General features: G+C 41.4%; 1 protein-coding gene across 1 annotated transcript in view; it reads right to left on the reverse strand.

Annotated features, from left to right (window-relative positions):
• The window catches only part of LOC133463989 (contactin-associated protein-like 4), a 106,961-nt gene that overhangs the window by 60,812 nt on the left and 28,894 nt on the right, over positions 1-17,255 (reverse strand). The window contains exons 4-7 of the mRNA XM_061745865.1: positions 14,899-15,046; positions 13,253-13,459; positions 2,958-3,133; positions 2,701-2,838 (exon numbers count right to left, since the gene is read on the reverse strand). Coding sequence (XP_061601849.1) covers positions 2,701-2,838; positions 2,958-3,133; positions 13,253-13,459; positions 14,899-15,046 — 669 coding nt within the window. The remainder of the gene's footprint in view (positions 1-2,700; positions 2,839-2,957; positions 3,134-13,252; positions 13,460-14,898; positions 15,047-17,255) is intronic.

The raw sequence follows: 17,255 nt of genomic DNA on the forward strand, positions 1-17,255 counted from the left end.
AGAGTGTGAAGATGCCCTTTTCCCTCCTCTTTCCCAGTGTCCTCCTTTCTCAGCTAACTGCCCCAGTGTACCCATGTCATATGTTGTCATCTGTTTTTCTCTTTTTTCTGTTCTCTTGATGGGTTGTATTGGCAGTAATGTCACTGTGTCGGGACGATGGCTCTTTGACGAATAAAGCTTTAATCTGGTGCACCGGGGGAGGTCTGCTGCAAGACACCAACCCAACACACCCCTACCAACTGTGTCTCAACAGAAAGTTTTGGTCGCGACCACGAGTTGTTGCTGAACTGGAATTAGAGGTCAATGTTGCTGCTTTATGTGTCTCTTCGGCTCTGGCCATTTCAGCTCTTGCACAAATCGGGCATTAAATCCAGCATAACCACAAAACATTATATACTCATCTACACACACCTCACCACACTACACACACATCAATGAAATATCAATGAAACCCACACACGATCTATCACAATCTCCCGTCTTTGTCTGTCCTTCTGTACTTCACAGTCTGTGATTTTAGTTCTCTTTGACAGAATCTGTCTCAGGTCCTACTAACGTTTATTAGGTTAGACTGTCAAGAGGGCCGGTCCGGGACTCTTTCACCTTCACTCTCACATACTGTATGCACAGGGAAACTTACATCTGATGCAAGATCAATTTGCACATATATATAAGAGAAAGTTTATTTTGTCAGATCCACAAAATATGTGCAGACAAGTGTAAAAAATAAGAATAGGAAAAGAAGAAAGAAAAGGAAAAGAAAAGAAAAGAAAAAAGAATAGCTATAAAACATTGGAAGATCTGAAATGTCCTTATATGAGTCCTGATCTAACTATCGCTGAGCGTCTTTGAAAGCAGCTGGAACGAGCAGTTTGGAGAAGAAGCCCTTCAAACTTGAGACAATCAGTTTATTAGTGTAAGGCTGCGTCCCAATTGACCCCCTCGCCCTCGTTTTCTTCACTACCCCTAGTGGGCATATCGAGGGGCTAGGGGGGCTAGGGGCTGAAAATAGCCCCTACGGATCGAGGGATTTCAGATGCTGACTTCGCGAGCGAGGGGCTATGAAAATTTCCCAGAATGCTATTCGTCGTCATTTGCAGACTGAATCAAAAAAAAAACATGGTGGACATTTCTTAGTGAATAAATCAATATTTTGAATTAGTTTCTGCATAAAAATGCGTTTTGATTACATTTTTTTTTGTCCGTTGTTCGCGAAGAATCGCGCCGGAGTAAAGGCTGTTAGGTTACGCTGTAGGCTACGTAAGCTACGCCGTAGACCACGTAACCTACGGCGTAGGCTACGTAGCCTACGCCATAGGCTCTGCGTCGTTTAACGCGGACCCAAGCTCCAGAGCCGGCAGACAGAAATCTTGAAATTTCTGAGCAAATTTCTTAACAGGCGTAGCTACAACTGTTAGATTTCATCTATTAAACCAACATCTTCCTTCAGCCAGCGTAATTCTCAACAGAGCTGCAGGTTTCTCTCCCGGGGCTGATGGAGCAGCTTGACCCGGCGGACACGTCTGTTCCCCCGGCTGTGAGCTGAGGCTGCTCCCCGGGGGCGGCGGCTCTTCTCATCTCCGAAAACGTCGAGTCAAATTTCTTAACAGGCGTTATTTGGATAAACTGAGCACAGGTTGGGGATCTTAATTCTTACTTTTACGCCTGAGAAAATATTAAAACTTAATAAAGTGCCATATTAACAGCGCTACAGCTGAAATTAAAACAGCTTTTGGCTCTCTGCTTCCTGATCAGGGTAGGGATGAAAACGAGGGGGAGTGGGAGAAATGGGACAGGCCCCTGGGCCAAGTGCCCTAGATCTCAAGTGCCCTAAAATCTCCCCCTTCTTTTTTAGGGGGTAGGGAAGAAAAGAAGGGCGAGTGAAGGGGAATTGGGATCGGGCCTAAATCTCACTCAGTACGTTTACATGCACTTACAGAAAGTCAAATTGTTGTCTTAATCCGATCGATATCGAATTTTTAAAAGCCATGTATACACCTTAGCCGGGCTGTAGTCGAACTGAACTGAAGCTCTTGAGATCGAGCTTTTAGTGCCAGATAATGCTCCTAATTCCAGTTATTCCGGCATGTATACCAACCCACGCTTAGCCGAGCTACCGACTGCCCCGGGACTCCCCCTTCTGGAAGTGATGACAGCATGAAAGCCAGAATATAAACATAGTAGGAGAAGAAGAAGACGAAACAAATAAGGAACCGGAAGATCGCCAATCCAAAAGTGCGTGTGGCGCCACCTAGCATCGCGGAGTCGAACGCACCTCAATCAATAATCGATTGTCTTCTTGTGCATGTATAATTGGATTTCTCTGAACCTCCAGTTTAATCCTCAGCTAAATTGTTGCCAATAACTTGATTTAGATGTGCATGTAACTGCACTGAGTGACATTTACACTAATCAACAGATTGGAGTGAAACTAAATATTAAGTTGAGGGCCAGTTTCATTAGTCTGCTTTTTTAATAATTCTGTTGAACCAATAATCAAGAGCAGTGTCTGCTTTTCATCAGTAAATTATCATTATTACTTTTGGCCGTTTTAAGTTATTTCAGTGATAATTATGGGTTTCCCTTTAATGGAAAGGTACCAATAAAGTTGTCTCCTTGTGTATGCTTGACTTAGAAAGCTCCCTCTACCAACACTGGTGTTCACCACCTGAAGGTTAAACTCTTTAACAGTTGTTTTACTTTTACTGTAACTCGCTGGTCCCTCTGTTTAGCGAGATGAATCAAGTTCAGGTCGTTGTAAACCAGGTTTTCCAGACAGCCGTGGAAACCTCTGCTGGAGCGCGATGAGCTGAGTGTCTGATCCGCTCCGACGCTTATCTGTGGGAGAAAACAGCAGACACACAAAAAAGATTCAAAAACTAAAGTGGGCACTGATATGAATGTAGCGTTTCTCTGTCTGTGTGAAGTCCCCCACTCACACAGACAAAAGTACACACCTGGTCATGATCCCAGTGGGAGAATCTCTCCGGGATCTGGACCCACATGGTGCTTTTGTCCACAGTGAGGTTGATGTGGCTGCTGTGATGCTCCACCGTAACGCGGTGCCAGTGCTGGTCGTCCAGCAGGCTCCCCAGAGACAAAACATGCCGGTTTTCTGGGGTCAAACCCCTGCCTGCAGGAAGAGGAAGAGTGTGGAGATCATGTGTTGACAGTAGGGAGTGGAGGGAGGGAAGAAAAAGGAAAAAAAAAGGGAACACCATGTTACAGTTCACATTTTTTTTTACTTTTTTTTTTACAGAATGGAATAAAGGCATCCGGGAGGAAGGAAGGAAGAAGACTCTTTATCGAGGCCGCTACCTCCACGACAACACAGATAAGTGGATGTTTATGGAGGAATTGATGGAAAATAAAACAAGCTGCACAACCCTTAGCTAACTAAATTAAAGGGGCCCTATTATGAAAAACACATTTTTTTCTTGCTTTAACATATATAAAGTGGTATCCCCTCAGCCTGCCAACTCAGAGAAGGAGGAAAGCAACCAAATTCTGCAGTGTCTGTACAGCCGCCCGGATGAGCCATCCAGTGTGATGTGGATCTACGAGCCGTTCAGATTCTGCTCCCGTCGTTACGTAACCAAAATGTGATTTACATACAGTAGGTTGGCCTCCGATGCGTGAAACCACGCCCACAACTAACTCCGCCGGCCGGAGCTTCCGCCATTTATTCGTAGCGGTGTATCACGTCATTCAGTCAGCCAATCAGCACAGAGCCTCATTATCATAGCCCCGCCCACTCAGAATCCTGCATAGATAATGAGGTTAGAGAATGGGAAGATAAGGACATGGCTCAGAGGCTGAATTTCTAATTTATTTAGCAAAAACAATCAAAAGCTTGTTTTTAAGACATTCAAGGCCTGTTTAAAATAGGTATTAGATGCTATAATAGGTCCCCTTTAAGATAAATGCAAAGAAAACATTTTTAGAAGATTTTTTTTTTTTTCTCATTAAGCTCATTTCATTTGTTCATATAAAGTTGATATCCATTCTTGCTTTTCATCCCTGCAACACATTTCAAGAGGGGGCGCTTTAGGGCTACTAATGACTGAATCTTTGATCACTCAGACAGAAGACTGTATCAGCACTAAAATACTGAAGTGCATTCACAGATGCCTGTCCAACGGTATATAACTTCTGTGAAGGAAGCAAACTATGGACATTGTTGTTTTCCAAGAATGTCCATGTAAAACCTCCTTCTGTACACATTACAAGAGCATGACAAGAAATAAAAGCTCATGAAACAAAACAAGAAATACTCATCATACTGTCTGCAATGAAAAATAGTCAAAGCTTCAAATCCCCCTCTCTGCACCTCTGGTGATTTAATCTTCCGTGTTCAAACGTCCTAATCATCTTAGCTCGCACTGCTGTTTTCTGATTCTGATGTGGTATCATCCTCATTGGCACCGTTTGGTGCCAGGGATCGTGCTTCAGAACAGATCGGTCCTCAACAGACACTTTGAAAAAGCAGCTAACAGCTGTAATTAACAGTGAAGGAGGTGATAAAAGCGACAGACAGACATGAATAAATGAACGAGGAAGCCCTGCTGATTCTTTCCTCCTTAAAGTGTCATCAGAGCGAGAGAGAGACGGCGGCAAAGACCTTGCTGGATGCAGTCAGTCATTAAACATGAATTAGATGTTACTTGAAAAGAGCTTTTTTTTTCTGGGAGGGATGTGACACAACGATGAAGAGAGGGAGATTGAGCCTGATGTTTTCAGTCATCAATCCTCCTTGGTCTGTCAGGTGTTTGGCAGGACAGACAGTAAACTAGAGGGAGGGTAGGATGACTGTGTCTGTTTCTCTCCTCTTCTGGACCTTGATGACAAGCTCCAGGTGATCCATTCATTGGAATCAGTTGCGTTAGAGCAGAACTCTGTTTTTTGTTAAGCATTTCTCTTGTATTTTTGAAATATCTTATTTACTTCCTCAGATTTGGTTGTTGAAGAAAATATGATACACAGTATGATTTTGGTCACCATACTTGTGAGTTGGCCCTTAATTTTCAGGTTTCTGCACATGGAGGTTATTAAGATGATTAGAGAATATCTGTATGGGTATACATTCTATGTTGCATTTGTAAGATTTCGATTTATTAAGATATTTCAAGTTATTCAATTAAAACAGCCATTGATATCCTGAATTTTTTTATCCAGATGTTTCCACCACCGTCAGTTTTAATCCAGTCGCTGTGAGGCGACAAGACATACGGTACAGTGATATATGAGCAGAGCTGCAGAGTGAAAGAAGGTCAGAAAATAAACATGAATGCAAAAAGTTCAAGTTTTACATTTTTATAGAAATTATCTTTGCAATTGTTTTATGAGCTAAGAAAAACGGGTCTGACGGACAGTAAACATGTAATATGTCTGTGTTCAGGAGGGATATTTACATACAGGGAAAGAAAACTGAAGATATTAATGATGTGGAATTAAAATTAAGATTTTCATGAAGAGCTGAAGTCTCTCAGTCAGTACAAGGAGATGAAACCGTTGAGGATTTCTGAGGTTTAAAAGAAAGTAGTATCAACTTTGCCTGTAACGATCTCAACAATGTTTTTCATCATATAAATGTCCTGGTTTAGAAAAATCTGTAATTTATTCACTGTTTTCAGGATTCATAAATCCTTTCCTAGCAGCTCTCCTGCTTCAATGTCCATCAAGCTGACTAAACTTCACCAAAACCTTTTTTACTTTCTTTTCTTACTGCCAGTTTCTCCATCATGACTCAGCTTAATTTAAATTTCATTATCCCGCAGGCGTCTGTCTCGTCTCATCATACGGCTCACTTCTGCAACAGTTTCAATAGTTTCATTTTATAACATTTAGCTGAAATAACTCTCACCATCATTCAACATGAATGCAAAGTACAACCTCCAAACCTGCTCACAACAGGCTCTCCAGGTGGAGAATTACAGGAATCTAAGAAAACAGAATGAAAGAAATAAAGACAAAAAGAAAAGTATTGTACTGGGATAGTTTTCTTTTAGTGCATCTTTTTGGTATGTTCCAGATGGATGTCAAATAGTGCAGAGCAGACATTACAGGTGCTTTTTTTCTTCATTTTGTTGATATTTTTTGTTTTTTGAAATAACAAAAGGAGCAATAGGGAAAGGGAATAACTCCAGAAAGACTCTCTCCATGATGGATTTGATGACCACACGTTCAAAGTCATCCAGCATGTTGTAGAAACAAGCACTGAGCATGAGGAGCATGTTGCTCCTCAGGTAAAAGATTATCTGTTTTATAACTGACAACCAAATCAAGACTTCCATGGAACACAAGCCTGCCCCTTTGTACGAGGCTGCACACGTCTGAAAATATCTTATTCAATGAGCTGTGCAGATTTGGATTTACCTTAACATCACATACCCAGGCCAGAGTAGCATCAACGAGGTTCTACATGTTTGTCTCTTTCAGCTTCACAGTTCACTGTCAGGGTTTGACATTTCCCCCAGTTTGTGTTTCTGTTCTGCCCCGCCTGTGTCCCATCTGCCCTGATTGTTCACACCTGTGTCTCGTTATCCCCTGTGTATATCTGGTCTTGTCTTCCCCTGCTCCCTGTCGGTCCGTCCTGTTTGCTCCCTCCATGTTCTCGTCGTCAGTTTTGTTATTCATGATCCTGGTTCTTGTTTTGATCCTGCTCTGCAGCGTTTTTTGTTCTCGTTTTTTGTGGAATAAACCCTGTTTTTGCTGAACTCCTGCCTCCTGCTCTCTTGCTTCTGGGTCCTCAAACAACCATCCGTGACAGAACGGACCGACCAGCATGGACCCAGCAGGAGAAAGTTTTGCCTTCTGGCAATACGTCTACAGGGAGGCAGAACTCTCGATTCCTGGTTGGCAGGACCCTGAGGAGGAGGAATCTCCCTTCTGGGGAACACGCCTGGCTCGGGGTGGGCCCAGGAGCATTCAGGCTCAGGGGAGAAGATGACGACGACGTCGGCGCCAGCCCCAGCTAGCCGCTGTTCCGGCGATGGTCCTGGGCGCATCGTTCCCTGCTCCGGTGCTGGTCTCGGACCCCCGCAGCCAGCGCCACGGACCCGGGTTCCCCCGCAGCCGGCTACTCGTATCCTGAGTTCCCTGCCAAGTCCAGGTTCCCCGCCGCTGAGTCCTAACCCCACGCCACAGCCCAGGCCAAGGTCCACGCCAAAGACCAAGCCTAGGCCTCGAGGACGACCCCCCCCGAGCTGTCTCGCCAGTCTGCCCGCTCCCAAGGACGGTCCCCGGAACTTTGGCCGTGTGTTGTCCTGGGCCTGGACCCAGCCGTTTTTGTTCTCGTTTTTTGTGGAAAAAACCCTGTTTTTGCTGAACTCCTGCCTCCCGCTCTCCTGCTCTGGGTCCTCAAACAACCATCCGTGACATTCACTTCATGTCCTCCAAGTTGTGCTGTAACACAAAGCTTTAACTTTCCTTTTAAAAGAGGCTCAACCCAATGAAGGGGATGGACTCCAGTCAAGGTTCTGACTTCACTCTCTTAAAACCAGCTGCTATGAACAGAGTTCTAATGACGTGGCTGAGAAGGGATCTTCTGTGCAACTGTGGTACTTTTACCAAAGTATGTCGGAGACATTTCGTTAAAACTTCAGCCAACGTTGGACAAACGGTTACGTCTCCTTTAAAGAAACGTTACACAGTTAAGCCACTCACAAACGTTTGCAGCTGTTGACATCAGTGTTGAGTGGTAAAGATCGTTTCAACTCCCGAATGTTCTTTTAAACATAGAGTTAGAATAGCTGAACCGGGCAACACTGAATCCCCATCATCCGGAAACAAACGTGTTTAAACGAAACATGCAAACATCTTTTTTTTTTTTTACCTGTACCATTTCATTATGCTGCCAAGGCTTTCAAGCCATTTTCTTTTCAAATCATCAAACATGAAAATATTAACACCCATCACTCCTGACATGTTCTGTTTGGACAGATGTGTCTGAGCTGTACTCAAATTTCTTTTTTGTTATGGGATTTAAAATTGCACTCAAATAGTAATATTTATAGTAAAGCAGCCATGTACTTTAGAAAACTGCAAAGGTTTAATAAGCACTATAGTGCATGATTATATCCATTGAATTTATATCCATTTTGCTTCCACATTCCTTTCATTCAGTTCTATTCAAAGATATACCTGTGGGCATATCATTAGTGAACATATGTAGCTCATTTAAATACAAAATATTTCAGGACCAAATAAAAAGCTGAACATAATTGTGTATCATGGAGCCTCCAAACTATATTGTGACATATTGATATATTTTTGTATCGAAGCAATGGAACAAGTAGCTTTTGCAGAGAAGACAGGCATTTAAATACGCCACTATACCTCTTCAAAGAGCTTTGACGACTCCCAGTAAACTGCCTGGAACTGAGTAGCCTCTGTTTAGGGATGTTGAAAGCTGCTCGGTCTGAAAGGTTGAGCTTAATGGGTTGGGTGGTGCCAAACTGGCATTCATTAATACTAATGCAATGCAAAGAAAGATGTGTATTAGGCAGTGACTGCTATCTGCTACGACTTTTAAAGTAGATGAAGTGGAATTACGGATAGATGCTGCTCTGTGGTTACCGCTGTAAATGTTGTCTTATCAGCATTTACAAGAAGGAAGCAACTTCCATTTAAACATTAGACTCTTTTTCTTCTCTTTATTTGACAAGATTTCAAATATAAAAAAATGTTATGTCAATATTTGTTACTTGAGAGGAAGAAGGTAAAAAAAAAGATTTCTTGCTACCTTTATACAAGTAACTCAGCTTGAAACAAATCAAAAGATCTGTCATGGACTCTGCTCTTTATTCTTTAGTCTGTGTGGTGGATTGAACTGAACAAGCAAACTGCATCAACATGCTCCCAAATCCATCAGTGCAGGGAACAAGGACAAGTCTGAGAGCAAGTTCAGCTCCAACACCTGTTTTATCATAGAGATGCACAAAAGTCAGCTCAACAAGTTTCTATATAACACAAACCCAAGACATGACGGTCCAAGCTTCAGGCTACTGTTTTAGATTGTTTTCACTAATTTAACCCGCTCCACTTTTACGATTATTTTACACACGTGTTCTGAAGGTTGCATGGCAGAGCGGTTAATTTAAAGGGGACCTATTATGAAAAACACGTTTTTTCCTGCTTTAACATATATAAAGTGGTCTCCCCTCAGTCTGCCAACTCAGAGAAGGAGGAAAGCAACCAAATTCTGCAGTGTCTGTACAGCCGCCCGGATGATCCATCCAGTGTGATGTGGATCTACGAGCCGTTCAGATTCTGCTCCCGTCATTACGTAGCGACGGGAGCGATTTACATAGGTTGGCCTCCGATGCGTGAAACCACGCCCACAACTAACTCTGCCATTTTTTCGTAGCGGTGTATCGCGTCATTCAGGCAGCCAATCAGCACAGTGCCTCATTATCATAGCCCCGCACAATCAGAATCCTGCATAGATAATGAAGTTAGAGAATGGGAAGATAAAGACATGGCTCAGAGGCTGAATTTCTAATTTATTTAGCAAAAACAATCAAAAGCTTGTTTTTAAGACATTCAAGGCCTGTTTAAAATAGGTATTAGTTGCTATAATAGGTCCCCTTTAAGCGGGCGCTGCCACCAGGGAGGCACTTATCCATACATTTTTACATATTCACTTTTCATTTGCCACTAAGCTCTGCCACATAATCAAACAGGCTTTATTCAGGTTTCTTGTTTCTTGTATTCAAGCTCCACGCTACATTATTTCACTTGTTTAGCATGAAATGTATTTTTCATCAACCTCACTATAACACTCAGGTTTGATCCTCGACGACATCGTGCCATCTTGGGCCTATTAACAGTCAGATGGAGATACTTCATCTTCTCTGAAACTAACTTGATAACTGAACAGTAGCCAACGTAACATTACAATGCTTGACAACCTGTTGTGAGTGTTCATGCTGTGGGCACAATGACACTACACCCCCTACTGGACACAAGCTGAATTACAGCAGTAACATGAAAAAATGTAGATTTAGACTCAAAATTGTATTTATATATTAAAATTATATTTAACATTGATATTCAAACGTCAATGTTTACAGTTTGCATACAGATTCAACATTTAACATTAAGGTGTAACATTGATTATTATTTTTGACTATTTAGTTCATTTCTAAGTTAAAAAAAAACATTGTAGTAAATTTCCTAAGAAGTCAGTAAATTCACACAACCTTTTTAGCATGATTTGGGGCTAAATGTTGCAGTCGCTTTGCCAACGACACCCCGACGATTTTATAACATCCAAACGATGTTATAGTTTGACGGTGACAAACTATAACATCTCTGTCCTCCGGTTAGTTTTGGAGTTACCAAGACAGAAAAAACATTAAAGGAGCATGAGGCAGGATTGAGGCAGGATTTATGAAAAAAATTTGTATACGTTTTAATTTTTCTAGTAATAATGTCAGGTGAAGCGTTCCAAACCAAAAAGAATGAGCCCTTTCTGTTGCCTTGAACAGGCTGTGTGCTGCAAAATGTGCTGCAATTCCGGGCCCGAATTTCCCGAGCTGTCCTGCGGATGTGACGTCACATGACGCTGCATGCGCATTCTTATGGAGCCAAATCAGGGCCAAAAGTTTTGCTAATTTGAAAATAAAATTTGAACCTGAAATTTTTTTTTTACAGTTTCAGTTTTATTTTTTTCAGTATCAGATCTTTTTTTCAGTTTCAAATCTTTTTATTTCAGTTTCAAATCTTTTTTTCAGTTACAAATCTTTTTTTTTCAGTTTCACGTCTTTTTTTTTCAGTTTCACATCTTTTTTTTCAGTTTCACTTCTTTTTTTTTCAGTTACAAATTTTTTTTTCAGGTTCAGACTTTTGGCCCGGATCTGGCGTGGGGGGCGTGGCATCAACTGAGAGGGGCGTGGCATCATGAGTGACAGCAGAATAGAGAAGGCGGGGTACGTTCTTCAGTCACGTTGCCTTCAGGAAATGTAGGTTGCAGAAGTTATCAGTAGAAGTATGATTCAACACTACCATATTCACGTGATTGGCAGTGGAAAAAACTGATATTAGTGACACATTTCTGTTTGAAAGGCTGTTTTAGACCGTACTTGGCACCAATCGCAGTATAAAAGCAATAAACTATGCCAGACTGTACAGTTCAACAGCCACACTTTAAAGTTTGACATTTCCCACTTCCACATACTACCAAGTACGGTCTAAAACAGCTTTTTAAAGAGAAATGTGTCACTAATATCAGTTTTTTCCACTGCCAATCACGTGAATATGGTAGTGTTGAATCATACTTCTACTGATAACTTCTGCAACCTACGTTTCCTGAAGGCAACGTGACTGAAGAACGTCCCCCGCCTTCTCTGTTCTGCTGTCACTCATGATGCCACGCCCCTCTCAGTTGATGCCACGCCCCCCACGCCAGATCCGGGCCAAAAGTCTGAACCTGAAAAAAAAATTTGTAACTGAAAAAAAAAGAAGTGAAACTGAAAAAAAAAGAAGTCAAACTGAAAAAAAAAGATGTGAAACTGAAAAAAAAAGATTTGTAACTGAAAAAAAGATTTGAAACTGAAATAAAAAGATTTGAAACTGAAAAAAAGATCTGATACTGAAAAAAATAAAACTGAAACTGTAAAAAAAAAATTTCAGGTTCAAATTTTATTTTCAAATTAGCAAAACTTTTGGCCCTGATTTGGCTCCATACATTCTCCCCGTTCTCCCGTGCCGGCTTCACTGTTGGCTGCAGTACCCCCGACGGCCATCGTGGTGAAGGGTGGCGCTAGAGAGTCTCATTTCTTAAAAGGAGCCTCATGCTCCTTTAAGTAATTTATTTGTTAAATGTGTTTTGAAAAGGGAGGAAGCTGGCTTAAATAGGAAAAACTGGAGTGATACATTGCATGACACACTTCAAATTAGGAAAATGGACAGAATACTAGGGCAAAAAGAAGAAAACGAGAGCAGAGTGCAAAAATGTGATCATAAAATGTAACCTGAACAGGACCAAGCTGTTTGATGGAAGTCATTGCCCAGTGTTACTGCATCATCTGTGTCTTACTGAAAATGGAAGAAGCCTATGAAACACATGATCTTATTGTGTTTGTGTCCATCATGATATCTCTGTAAGAGTAAAAACGCTTGCAAGAACAGATAGCTTAAAACATTTGCCGAGCACCAAACGAAACACAAACCAGCAGAAGTAAAGTTATGATATACTATCAATACAAACAATTAAAACACTGTCACATAAGAAGAGTAAACAATATAGCAAATTTGAAATTTTATTACGGCTCGATAAAGAACTTTACAATCATTAAGAGGAATTAAAGCTGCAAGCAGCGATGAACGGGCCCTCGCGCGTGCAATTTTCACCAATAAAGGTCAAGGACTCAAAACCGAGTCCAATGACAACACCCACGACTCTTTATGTCAAACCATTCAAAAGTTATGGCAGAAAATAGGGACTATCAAATATGAACCAATCAGATGATGGGGGGGTGCGCTTTTTGGCGTCTAGCGCCGCCACGGTAACGCTTTTGACTGAGAAAAGTAATGTGCGTTGTCGCAGGATCGAGATGGCATTTTGATGTATAACACACCTGGGTGCACGTTTCGGTTCGGGGGAAGAAGCGGCCGAAGAAATGGCAAAATTGCGCCAAAATTACATGATTAATTCAAAATGGCCGAATTCCTGTTCGGTTTCGGCCAAGAGACTTTTCTTTATGTTGCAACATGATACAGGTGTGTACCGATTTTCGTGCATGTACATCAAACCGTATTGTGGGGCTTGAGGCACGAAGTTTTCTAGGGGGCGCTGTTGAGCCATTAGGCCACGCCCATTAATGCAAACCATGAAATATCACATTTTTCGCCAGGCCTGGCTTACGTGCAAAATTTGGTGACTTTTGGGGCACGTTTAGGGGGGCAAAAAGGCCCGCATTTCGTTGGAAAAATAAAAACAAGAAAAAAAAAAATTCCTACAGATACAATAGGGCCTTCGCACTGTCAGTGCTCGGGCCCTAATTAAGGTGTTCAGTAGCCAACTGGCTACGAGTGTATCCACCTGCCAGGTGACAATATGACAGGAGAAGCCATGCCACAAATATTCAACATGTTCATTGTAGTTTAGCTGTCGTGGACTTTGCTGTTGGTTATGTGACACTTCAGTGAAACTCTGTGGTCTCTTTGTGCCAAACACAGAGACTTCTTGCCTCCTGTACAACCCCCACCCCCCACTGACACTGCAGACATAGAGATGTGAGAATTGTACCTTTTCTGAGGAGCAGGAGAAGTTTTCCTCTCTCTAATTCCAGGGAGAGACCGTGCTCGTGGTGTTGGTGTCTTGCTTGAAGGATGGTCCCAGAGTTCCTCAGGGCTTTAAATTTCAGAAAGATGCTTTCAGTGGACGTCTGCCTCGGAAGCGGACTCAACATGTACACAAGGCTGCTGAGACCGTTGAAGCTGACGGTGTCAGAATCTGGAGAAAAATAAGAAAAAGATCACGTCAAACAGATTTCTGCTGAAATTGGTTCACTTAAGAAAAACACAAGATACCTTATGTAATAGTTCTAATGTACAATCCATTTAGTTGTGATGAATATGAAGTTAAAACACCTTCAGCTCCTATCAAAGAGAGTTTGAGCAAACATGGCATCGATCTACAGGACTGTCTCAGAAAATTAGAATATTGTGATAAAGTCCTTTATTTTCTGTAATGCAATTAAAAAAACTAAAATGTCATACATTCTGGATTCATTACAAATCAACTGAAATATTGCAAGCCTTTTATTATTTTAATATTACTGATTATGGCTTACAGTTTAAGATTAAGATTCCCAGAATATTCAATTTTTTTGAGATAGGATATTTGAGTTTTCTTAAGCTGTAAAGTTTAAACCATGATCAGCAATATTAAAATAATAAAAGGCTTACAATATTTCAGTTGATTTGTGATGAATCCAGAATGGATGACATTTTTGCATTACAGAAAATAAAGGACTTTATCACAATATTCAAATTTTCTGAGACAGTCCTGTATATGTCACACTCTCGGGAGAAGACGGTCTAAAAGGATTCATCACAGATCAATTCTTTGACATGTCAGCTTTCAATAAACCAGAAAAAAACAAAAAAAAATCCTGAGCAACATTTTGGCTACTACTTCATTTAAAAATGTTGACTAAAGTTGTGAAGGAAGGTGTATGTAAATACAAACATTTGGGATGCTGTCAGACAAAAGCAGATACCCAGAAGCAAGTGAGGGATTCAACAAATTTAAAAAAAATGTAAATTACTGTAATAAATGCAGAAAACCTCATATTTAGTCTGAAGTTCAAGGCTAACTGATGACCGGAGAAACTTTCACGTCACTGAAGAAAATGACACACTAAAGTTCCTGTTCTTCCTGACGTGGTTAATGCAACCACCACCTCTACGTGGCAGCGTGTTATTTTTTATTTTTAACAAATTAAGAAGGAAACATAATGATTTTGACAAGCGGGAATGTGACAGAATATGTTTTCTTTTCTAACCACTCTGCAACTTGGACTTTCTAGTTTTTCTAGTATCATGCAGTTCATGCAGTATCTGCTTCCTGCTTGAGAGGTGGGCCGTCTCGGTCTGTGCCCATGAATCATTAGTAGCTTTTTTCCACCTCCTGACTCTGATCATCTCTGTGTTTACACTGTGATACATTTGGTCCACAGTTCTTTGCACCTGAAGACCTTTTAATTTGATACCTTTCAAATGAAAACAAGCCACTCATGCACATATTGATTCCCTCGTTTCAATGAAATCTTTTAGTAGTAATGGGTCACAAGAGATGAGGCTGAGTGCTGACATTCGTCTTGTGTTTAACTGAATGATGTGAAGGAAGAAGTCATCAATAGTGCCTGAAAGTGCAGAATGAAAACTGACCGTAAGAACATCCGTAGACCTCCATCCTGAGTCCGATCCGTCCATTTGGATTCCAGTCCAGGGGGATCAGGCGGACGTAGCGAGCGATCACCCGGTGCTGCAGCTTGTGCTGGACCACGCTGTCTGCGTTACTGTTACCTGGAAAGACCTGGAAACCCACGGCAGCTGTCAGATCCTTTGTGTGATGTTGCATCAGTTTCTCTAGCTTTCAGCCCTTTTACCCTGCGGCCTTCTTAGGATAAAAAAAAGAGCCGTCCACCAAGTTTCACATTATAAAAAAAACCTCTAAATGACCTTTAATAATATTTAAATTTGATGACTTTTCCTAAAGTGACAGCAACTTTAACTTTAGAGAAATTAAACATCTCCTTTGTTTGTATTGCCATTAAAGCTGTACAGCGACAGAGTGTGAAGGTTGTCTGAAGGTCATTTTTGACCTGACGCACGCACACACACACACGCACGCACACGCACACGCACACACACGCACACACACACACACACACACACAGAGGAAGAAATCTAGATTGAGTGCTATTGATTGATCTTAGAAAACTAGGAATTACTTTTGCAGGTGCAGTATCACCAACCACAACCCCACACTTGACACAAAACACAGAGGACAGAGAGAGAGAGAGAGAGAGAGAGAGAGAGAGAGAGAGAGAGAGAGAGAGAGATAGATAGAGAGAGAGAGAGCAATAGAGAGGTACTGTAGGAAGAACGTGAGATTCAACTCAGCTGGGAGGGAATTAATAAAAACCGTGCACTTGGTGACAAGTTTTTAATATTTGGCACGGTGTTAGGTACGGACATAAGGTTTTCAAAAACCCCTGCAAACAAATTGGGACATCCCCCTAGTGGCTGGTTTGCAGAAAATTCAAAATGAATCAATAAGCAAAGCGATAGACGCATGCATTGTAGGTTTTAGTGAGTTTAAATATGCACAGCTGATGTTTTTTGTGTGTTATTTTAATAAAATCCTATTCTTTCACTGTGACTTAGTTCTGAAGTTCTGTTCATCTTAAGCCTGAATGAAGGCAACTGTTCTCACCCAATGATATTGACACTACAGCGATAGTGACCTGTCCAATAAACAGAACATTGCATTCCTTGGGGGTGAAAATATTGGTCTAGAGCCCTATACAATATTTTTATGTGACTTAATTCAAAGAGATAGAGTTTTTCGGACCTTGAAAATTAAATTTGACCTTCAACATGACCTTGAAATAGGAAATTTGTCTCAGAATTGCATTCCTAGCACCAAAAAAGTTGAGAAAGTGACAATATACAACAATCTAGGACTAACAGAAGCTAAGATATGACCTTTGGTCTTGTCGGCGGGAGCCATTTTGATTTTTCTGCAAACCACTAGGGGGCGTCACAATTTGTTTGCTGTGGTTTTTGAAAGCCTTATGTCCATACCTAACATCATGGCAATTATCAAAAACTTGTCACCGAGTGCACGATTTTCATGATTGTTGACATATTCCCTCCCAGCTAAACTCAAAGTTTCTACAACTATGTTTCATGTAAGTTGTTACGGCTCATGTTTTGATAGTGAGATGTGAGGAAAGATAGTTCCCTCCCGTTAGTTGTAACATCAATGACAACTGTTACAACCTACCCAGACCAAATGTGTAGTTGCACTTGGATGTTTTCCTGAATTATGGGATGCCTCGAAAATAAACCTGCCAAAGAAAGTTGTGGACAACTGTGACGACCCTCTTTACCTTCCTGCCTTGTGGCTGGTCTTCCCCCTTGCAGGTAGCAGTGGGAGGAGCTGAGGGTCATCAGAGAAGTGGCAGCACCTGTGCTCAATGAGCCTTTAAAAAGCTCTGGCTGCTCACTTCTCCCCTCTCTCTCATCCCTGAGGCAGCATTTTGTTTGTGGTTTGGTTTTGCTTTAGTTTTACACCTTACACACATACACCCACATTGTTTCCCGCATGCACTCACTTACACCACTGATCTACTGACTACACACGCCATACTTAATTAAGGTTCTTCTTTTAGCTTTATTATTTGGTATTATTTAATAAAAACCATGTTTAATTGACTTTCCTTGTGTTGCGTCTCCCTCTTTGTCATGGCCGTGCAGCCCGGTTCGTGACACAACAAACAACAGAAAATGACTTGTGTAAACCACCAACACCCTGGTCTGACGAAGGAAACCCACGAAAGAAAAAAACAAAGAACAAACAACATTGATCCACTGGACACAGATGGTTCAGACGATGAGGAGGATGATTAGTTTGTGTTCAGGGGTCGCTTGGAAAATTCCCCAGAATGAGTTTGGGTTCACTGTTTGACCTGCACTCGGTCTGATGGAGACAACACAAACTCCTGCACACACAGATG

Source organism: Cololabis saira, chromosome 17, assembly GCF_033807715.1.
Source record: "Cololabis saira isolate AMF1-May2022 chromosome 17, fColSai1.1, whole genome shotgun sequence".
NCBI classification, from domain to species: domain Eukaryota; kingdom Metazoa; phylum Chordata; class Actinopteri; order Beloniformes; family Belonidae; genus Cololabis; species Cololabis saira.